The sequence below is a fragment of the Dermochelys coriacea genome, chromosome 5 (genome assembly GCF_009764565.3).
Source record: "Dermochelys coriacea isolate rDerCor1 chromosome 5, rDerCor1.pri.v4, whole genome shotgun sequence".
NCBI classification, from domain to species: Eukaryota; Metazoa; Chordata; order Testudines; family Dermochelyidae; genus Dermochelys; species Dermochelys coriacea.
Window position 1 is genome coordinate 114,371,310 of NC_050072.1, and position 9,553 is coordinate 114,380,862.

A 9,553-nucleotide genomic window follows, 5' to 3' on the forward strand; every position below is an offset into this window, starting at 1 on the left:
TGCCCATTGTGCCGCCCCAAGAGCGGGCCGCGCAGCGCACGGCTCCGGGGGCCAGGTGAGGAGACTCGGGATTTGGGGAGGGAGAGAGCGGGGCGCAGGGGGCTGCTGGGGGAGGGGGGGATATGCCACACAAACTGGGGTTCCGAAGGGCTATTGGGGGGAAGACTGGGCTGGGGCACAGGAGCTGGCAGGGGTGCTGAGAGCCATTGAACCACTTCAAGCCAGGGGGTGCTGCAGCACCTCTGGGAGCTAGTGGGGTGACCACATTGAGCCAGGGGCTGAATGGGAGTGAGGGGTGCAGGGCCATGTGGGTGCAGGGGGTGTGTAGGGGTGCAGCGACACATAAGGAGTGGGGCAGATGTGCCTGACTGAATGGGAGAGGCTAGGGGTCAGCCAGGGTCTGCATGAGGGAGGCTCCCCAACTCCCTAACAATCTCCTCCCCTGGCAGAAAAAAAAAAAAAGTTCCAGACTTCTCTCACCCACACTCAACAAACCCGCAGGTTCACTCCCTAGTACTTTCCCAACAATTACTTCCCCTTTCCCCAGCTCCTCCATCACCCCTGAGTCCCCCAAACCTTTGCACTGCTACTCAGGGGTGCCAGGAATTTCTCTGTCACACATACATACACACAGTCTGCCCTGCCCCCCACCCCCATCTATGAGGAAATTGCTGACTCCTTCTTATTGGGGTGAACGTTAATCTAGGGAGCCTCCCCGTTGAAGTCTTATGGCACCCACTGTCGGTGCACCCAAGCTGCGAACGCTTATGCCTGTAAGTAGTTCTGCTATTGTCAATGGGACAACTCAGGTGTGTAAGGTTCGTCACACAGGCCTGGGCCTAAAATTTAGAGATTTTAGAAAACACGATGGCGTAACAGGCTAAATTCTAAAACTCTTGGTCTTGTCTGCTCAGGGAAATTGACTGGAATCGGTAAAGCAAAATAAACTTCCTCCTATTCCCCTGCGATTCTTACTGCTTTAAAGGCACTGAACGATTTTACTGTGGCATTTTAGCTATAAACTCATTTTGCCCTCTAGTGCAATGCAGAAACAGTAGTTTCTGCATTGCAAAGTATACCTTTGATTGAAATAATTTCCATACATTTGTAGTCAGCGGAGATTACATTGCATGGTGCAAAAAATAAGAGTGGTTGACTAGGACCTGAAAAGAGAAACTTAATGAGCTGAGAGTTTATGGAATGATTAGAGGACCCTGTGCTAATATTCTGTCACTTCTCACCAGCCGAGAAGGGTTGGATTGGATTGATGCTTGAATGGGAAATCCTCGGAACAACCTTAGAGCTTTATAACATGATGTTCATGATGTCATAGATAACACTTCTAACAGAGAGCTCATTCCTGAAGTCCTTATGCATTTTCATTGATTTCAAAAGCAATTTTGCCTGCTTAAGAACTACAAAATCAAGCTCCTGTACTGAGAATATGCACAGTAGGATGCTGGGAAGTACTGTGGTGTGCAGTCTGTCATTAAAGATCCTATGCATCTTTTCCTGAGACTAAGTGTGTTAATGGACAAATTAATTTTGAAGTAATTCCTTTCAGCTTTCCTAAATCTCCCCCAGTTTCAGTTGGATATTTACTGTATTCTTCACTTCCTTTTTAAACTGTTGTGTAGTTTTACCATATGCTCTTTAATAATTACTGTGAGTTCCAACATTTAACATTTTAATGTAACTTTTACATTTCAATAAAATTTGCCATTGAGATTTCAACATACTATGTTGCAGCAGCATGCTAGTGTATCCGAAACGGAAAGTTAAACTGACTAACTGATTTTCATAGTATAGGCTTCAAAAAGTACACAAAGTAGCCAAACAATAGAAATAACCATACATTTGTGTTTAAACATTCTTGCAGCTGTAATATTTAAGTGTATTGTTAGTAACATGGGCAAAGAAAGTTAATTTTATAAACCATATTATTTTGACTAGTGTCTCATTAAAAAGAGGGTGGGTTTCTGTCTTCACTTTGTTTCTTCAATCTTTCTTTTTTGTTGTCCCAGATCCTGATTCCTTCTGTACTTCATTGCATTTGTGATGTTTCTGTTTCAGATCTGCTGTCCTTGGACCTTAGTCTTTTTAGCTGATTCTTGATTTTTTTGCTTTTATCCACAACTGGATATCAGGGACAAAAGTTAGTAGGTACATCCTGCAAAGAGACCTATACTGTCTTAATGGCTGTGGCGTATCATTGAATTTTACCATTACAACTTTGCATCCTAGTTTCTTGAACTGCTGAAGATGTACTTTCCCCTGAATAATACACATCAGGTTACTAGGGGAAAACTATGAGCTAAAGCAGATTGAATTATTAGTGAATATTTACACAAGGGTAAATTCTGGACCTACATAAGTCAATGGCAGATTTGTCATTGAGTTCAACAGAGCCCAGGATTTCACCCCTAGTAAGTTTAGCATTTTGTGGAACTCGTTTACTTTGTAATTACTATGTTCAGGACCATGTGGTTTTTGTGTAAAATATGTTGGAATCAATGTTCCCTCTAATTTTTGACAGGCCATGTGCACAAAAAATTTCTTCTGTGCAAATTTTTGACAGGCAGTGTGCGCAAAAAAATTCATCTCTGCAAATTTTTGTGTGTGTGGTGTTTCGCCATGTGCATGGGGTTTAGGGTCTGTGTGCACACGCACAGCTTAGAGGGAACAGTGGTTGGAATACCAAGGGCTAACTCTTCCCACTGGTTGCACTTCCAAACAAAGGGTAAGGGACAGAAAATTTTAAGTAGTAATTAAACAGTGTGATTAGTGGTGTGTGAGATTTCAGCAGCCATCTTGAAGACACACACACAGCACTAAGAGGTGTAGTTGACTAACATGGCCCTAAGGTATGTCTACACAGGGAAAATAAGGCAGGGTATGAATTTAAAACATGATAGATATTCTGGAATAGCTCCCTGTATGGACACTCATATGCTGGAATAGGAGTATCTGCATGGGGAGCTATTGCAGAATAGTTTATTCTGCAACAGCTGCTCTGATCAATTTCCCTCTGTAGACAAACCTTAGAGGATAACTTGAACTACTTGAACAAAACAAACATTGGAATTAATCAGACACAATATCAGATACAGCGGCAAAGAGTCCTGTGGCACCTTATAAACTAACAGATGTATTGGAGCATAAGCTTTCATGGGTGAATAAATCCGACGAAGTGGGTATTCACCCACGAAAGCTTATGCTCCAATACGTCTGTTAGTCTATGAGGTGCCACAGGACTCTTTGCTGCTTTTACAGATCCAGACTAACATGGCTACCCCTCTAATATCAGATACATTACTGGAAATAGCATATCTTGAAAGAGTGATGAATTATTTTAAACAAAAATATAATTAAAAAAATAGCAGAAAAATACAATTATTTTAATTTTAATCCAAATAATTGATTTATATGATTCCTGGTCATGGCTTGATGGTTGCTTCAGAATTAAGAGATCTTGTGTAGGCAGGTGAAATGGGAACTAAAATAAATAGCACACTTTTCTCAGAAGGGAACACTACAGCAATAATGTTAATTGCCACAAAATTACCACTTTCCTATGCAGTCATACTTTCTGAAAATTATGTGGGTTATTTTATGATCAGTGTGCAATTATTTGTTTAATAAAGAAAGTTTTATTGTTTATAAATAAAATATTTCTTTGCAATAATTTAAATGCAACAATACATAATTGGCAAATATAAATAGTAATAGAAATCCAGTGAAATTTTACTAGAGCATTTTCACAATGTAGTTAGATAACTTAAAATAAATTTTTTTTTCTGATTCCAATTCTCAGATCAAAATGTGTATACCTTAGTTTCTAAGCCTTCTTATAACTTTGTCAATGAACTGAAGACATCTCCTCGTTTCCAGGCGGATGATCTCCCAGGAGCACAGGCTGTATTGTTTGTCTTTTAGAAAATTATCTATCTTTTGGAAGTACTTTTTCAGTTTCAGTCTAATGATTTCCTCACTCCTTGAGTAGGGTTGTTTCTTCTCCATCTTCTCTGTCAAACATGCTTCCAGATGCTCAATTTGCTGATTAAGTCCATTTTGGAATTTTTCAAGAGATCTTCCATCCCAGGCAGCTAAGGTTAGATTTTTGGTAAAGACATAGAAGGTCTGTTGCAGGATCTCCTGGATTTCCACCTTGGCATTCTCTTTGTGTCTGAGCTTTAGAAACTGTTCAGGGAACTTGAAGTGCATTTTCTCACTTTGACATTGCTCAGGAAATTGTTGACCCATTTTGTTCAGAAGGTGTAAATTGCCCTGGATCACTTTGTTGTGCAGGAGGGGAAGAATATTACAATCCAGAGTTGAGACTTTGGTGGTGCACAGCAGCACAAGGCTAATTTGCAGCAAACAAAAAGTTGTCATGATAATGATGATGTCTTACACTTCTCAACTGAGTATAAATCCAGACAGACACACTGGAATGTTTTGAAGGTCTTTTGTAGATGCCTGACTTTTTCTTCCATCACTATAAACTTAATTATTCGGTAGGAGAAGTTTTCTTTCATCATTTTTGGTTTTCAAGGATTTTCCCTTATGTTTTTGAAACTTACCACTTTCACTTTCTGCTTAATGACTTCATTATCTTGTACCACTTTCCTTTTTCTTTTGATTAGAAAATTAAAATATGGTATCTCCCCTTAGCTCATCTAGTCCATACTCCTGCTAATTCTCTACTGTAAATTTACTCCAGATTGAAAGAGGTCTCAAAGAAGTGCCAGATCTGTTATGGAAATTTCATTAGTTCTTAATATTTTAGCACCAGAAGAGCTTGTTTAAATACATGGATAATGTTATCATTTCCCTGTGGGGATAGGAAAGTTTTTAACACTATTTAGCAGGACTTACTCTTCCTGAAATTCAGTTAAGCAGTCTCTGCCTCAGTTCCCCATCTGTAAAAATGGTATATTTCCATTCTCCTTTGCTTTGTTTAATCTGATGTGAGGAAGTGTGAATAGAAAAGCAGACAGGGCTGTTTAGGAATTTGTATAGTAAGCTTGTGGCAATGTCATTGATATTAGGATCTTGATAAGTAATGCTCAATTTTAGGTTTCTTCTGCTGTTTTCCTTTCTTTCTGTTTTCTCCTGTGCTAGTTTCTGGTCACCTCTCACTAGCCAAACAGAGTTGGACTGGCTTGATTCTTGAATGAGGGAGAGTGCTCATCTTTTCCCCACTTTCCCTCAAGCTTTCAAAGAACACTTCAGAGCTTCAGGAGTGGTATTAATAATGCAAAAATGGACAGTCTTATCTGAAGGTCTGTTTTTGCAGATAAATTCCCATTGACCTCAGTGGAAGTTTTGCCAGCTTAGGCCCCTCTTGAATAGGCCCTCAGTGTGTTTTGAATCCGTGCACAGCTTGCTGTCAGAAGGCAAGTTTTTACATAAGATGTATAACACAGGTCTTTAGTATTCTCTATTATGTTAGAGAGCTGTATTTAAATGTTGTGTTGTTTTAATCTTGGAAACTATTTGGTTATAAAGCAAACAATCAATAAGACTGTCTTCTGAAACAGCTTGTCATTTCCCCATGTTAAGGGAATATGACTATTCTTTACAGAGAAAAATCTCAATTTTAAATCTACCCAAAGAATTATAGAAATATTCTTAATGTGAATGATTTCTCTTATAAGTACTGAATCTTCAGTTGTTTAACTTTAGTGGAAACATGTATAGTTGGGAAATTTTTTACTTCTAACCTTATATTTCCACTTAAAAGCAAAAATCTTTGTTTATTCCTTAAATGTTCGATATGGTATAGACTCACCTTATGATGTTCATTTGCAAATGTTTTGTATCTAAATGAAAGCATCTAAAATAACTTGCTGATATCATTATGTGAACAGTGAGATTTTATGTATCAATATAGAATCAAATAACCTGGTAATTGGCTAAGAAGTCACGAGTATAAAATTATTTATATTAACTGGGGAATTAGTTATCAGTCACCGCTTAAATAACTTTCTCACCATGCTCAAAGACAGAAAGCATCTTTCTAAGAATTGTTATGAGAAAGTGTCTTCTTTGATGATCATTTAAGTTTAAAGACTGTTTAGAAAGACTTTTAAAGCTGAAAGGCTTTTTTTAGAAGAAGGAGTCATTTGAAACATATTTCAACTCCTATTAAATACTGAGGGAACTAAAGGGATAGCTCAGCAAATGAGCTAAATAAAAGAGTTAAAATTCTAATGTCAGTGATGTTCTGAGAATTTTCTTGTCACAAAGTCAAAAGGAAGATGACCATAAAATTAAAGATGATTTACAGTCCTGCTACATGTGCATTAGTAGATTGTGTATGAGCTGAAGAAGCTACCAGGACATTGTAGTGTTTAATCAATGAAAAGGTGATAGCAGCTGATATTTCAATCCAGCCAAGCCCCTGAAAGAGTTGTCTTTTAACATCACATACAAACTGTGAAAAGAAAAAGGTGTAAATCTCTCTAAATCGAGCACTTCCTTTCACTATTCAGTGCATCTTGGTGTAACACAGTGAACACAACTGGAATGCATGCAGATAATTCTCAGTGGCTATTGCCAGCTTGAGGGAGGAAGAGTTAAGATTGCATTGTCATGTACCTTAATTGTGTATTTCCTGGTTTTCAGAAGTTTCGTAAGACATGGCATTAAGGGTAGATGGGGTCTCTCAGGATCACAATAGGCATTTCAACTTCCCCTATGGTGATCTTCTTGTCTGGGAAGAAAGTCCCTGCTTGCAGCTTCCTGAATGGGCTAGTATTCTGAAAGATGCGTGCGTCACGCACCTTTCCGGACCAGCCTGTATTAATGTCTGTGAAACTCCCATGGTGATCTACAAGCGCCTGGAGAACCATAGAGAAATACCCCTTAATGTACTCGGTGGCTAGGTGGTCTGGTGCCAGAACTGGAATACGCATGCCATCCATCGCCCCTCCACAGTTAGGGAAGCCCATTTGTGCAAAGCCATCCACAATGTCATGCACGTTGTCCAGAGTCACAGTCTTTCAGAGCAGCATGCGATTAATGGCCCTGCACACTTCCATCAACACAAGTCCAATGGTCGACTTTCACACTCCGAACTAGTTAGTGACCGATCGGTAGCAGTCTGGAGTAGCCAGCTTTCACAGGGCAATCACCACGCGCTTCTCCAGTGGCAAGGCAGCTCTCATTCTTGTGTCCTTGTGCCGCAGGGCTGGGGCGAGCTCATCACCCAGTCCCATGAATGTGGCTTTCCTCATCCAAAAGTTCTGCAGCCGCTGATTATCATCCCAGACATGCATGACGATGTGGTTCCAGCACTCAGTGATTGTTTCCTGAGCCCAAAAGTGGGTTTCTGCTGTGGTTAGCATCTCTGTGAATGCCACAAGCAATCTCGTGTTGTATCTACTTCACATGGTGAGATCAATGTCACACTCCTCTTGCCTTTGCAGTTCAAGGAATAACTGCACTGCTACTCATGATGTGTTAGTTAGAGCAAACAACATACTGGCCAACCGTGTGGGATCCATTCCTGCAGACCAAAGAGGCAGAGCGTGCAGTACACAAACCGTTGAAAGATGGCACCAAATGTGGATGGAAGCACAGGGATTGCTGGGAAGCGAAGCAGTGCATCATGGGGCGTTGGGACAGGACCCAGGATGCCCCTTGACCCCCTCCGCCTTCCCACAACTCCCACAATGGGGCACCTTGACAGCAGAAAAGTGATGTTCAGCAACAGGTTGAGCAAGTGCAGAATGACTGTTGAGTGATATCTTGCTGCTGAGGGTGAGCAGAGAATCAAAGGAGGGTCTTCTCCAAGAAAGCGGCATCCACCTTGGCCCTTGTGCGGCTCGCCTGTGTGCAGCAATGGTGCCTCCCCCCGCCCTCCAGTGATGGCAGAGTGGTGCGGGAAAGTTACCCTTAATGGGGCAAGAAACAAAACAGCTCTGCCAAAGAACCTGCGCCAGCAGATTGCCCAATATCTCCATGAGAGTTTCCTGGAGATCTCTGAGGCAGTTTCCCATGAAGTGAGGGAACCAATCAACACCCTGTTCCTCCTCTCACACTAGGCATGTAATGGTATGCGCATCATACAGACACAAGCCTGCTTTCTGCAACCTTTCTGCCCCCAAAAACTCGCTTCAGCGATTCCCAAAATCAAAGCCACTTACCAGGGGCCTCCTCTCCTGTTTGCACTTCGCCAAGCTCTGACAGCTGTGACAGCATCCTGTCTGGCAAGAAATCACTTCTCAATAGCTGTGATTGTAAAACCCCCATTTCTGTTTGTTTTATCTTTATGGCCCCCACTTTTCTATTGTTAATCTGTCTGGTTCTTTAATTGTTTCTGTCTGATGTATAATTAATTTTGCTAGGTGTAAGTTAATTAAGGTAGTAGGATATAATTGGTTAGAGAATTATGTTACAATATGTTAGGATTGGTTAGATAGATTTCAGTAAAATGATTGGTTAAGGTATAGCTGAGAATATTACTATTTAAATTAGGGGCAAACAGGAAGTAAGTTGGGATTCAAAAATAAGGAAAAAGGAACTTGGATTTAAGCTTGCTCGAAGTTCACCCCAATAAACATCAAATTGTTTGCACTTCACACTTTGGGTATTGTTGCTCTCTGTCATGCGAGAAGGACCAAGGAAGTGGGAGAGTGAAGGAATAAGCTCTCTAACATCTTGGTGCCATGACTTGAATAGGTGAGTGGCAGCCTGTAAGTCCCCCTCCCCAACAGTCCACGCAGCTGCTTGGGGTGTAGGGTATGGCGAACTCTCGTGATGGTAGTTGCGGGTTCTGGCAAGCTGGGGTAATGGATTTTTTGATCAAATGGATAAGGAAGAATCAGGACCCATACCAGGTGAAGGGGTTCACCTGGGATGAGATTGAGAAGGAGATGGGGGAGGTTTTAGGAGACCCCAAGGGAAAGGAGTGTAGGAAAAATGGAATGGTATTACAAGGGTTGTGTGCTGGGATGGCATACTGGGTAAAAAGGGAAACCGATCTCCTCCAACATATTAAGGATTTGGAGAGGATTGTGGATCAGCAACAGATTTTAACAGAAAATCCATGTTGGCGGTAGAGGTAGCGGATTTGAAGGCACGGGATGCTGCATGGACAGAGGAGTCTTGTGAGGCAATCTGGAGAGAGAGGGACGAACTGCTGGGGAGAGTAGGAGACTTAGAGGAGGAATTGGATCAATGTAAACATGGGGGCAATGGACTAATGGAACTGAAGGAGACACCTTCACCACCCTACCCTGGAAAAACACTGTACCCATCACTGCCAGTGGACATTGTAAGCTGGCGATCCACACTTATAGTCCCTGCGAGAAAGGTTACCCGGGAGGAACTGCAGGAGGCAGGAATAGTGGCCCTTATTGCGGGGTCCGGGGAACATGCCCCACAAGTAGTAGAACAGGCAGAAATCCGCCTCTTGTCCCTGAAGGACAGGGAGGCAGTACTGGGCCATTTGAGAAAGGTACCCCGAGATGAATGGGATCAGTTTGTGCTGTGGCTAGTGGAGGTGTGCAGGGAGATAGAGGGTCTAACTCGTGAGGACCAGGTG

The 9,553-nt window shown here is 41.7% G+C and overlaps 1 protein-coding gene across 1 annotated transcript; it reads right to left on the reverse strand.

Moving 5' to 3' along the window:
• Window positions 1-3,831: 3,831 nt before the first annotated feature.
• LOC119856142 (interferon kappa-like) lies at window positions 3,832-4,511 on the reverse strand. The gene has a single exon (XM_038403309.2). It carries the CDS (start codon window positions 4,393-4,395, stop codon window positions 3,832-3,834), a length of 564 nt encoding a protein of 187 aa, XP_038259237.1. The 5' UTR covers window positions 4,396-4,511.
• Window positions 4,512-9,553: the final 5,042 nt, after the last annotated feature.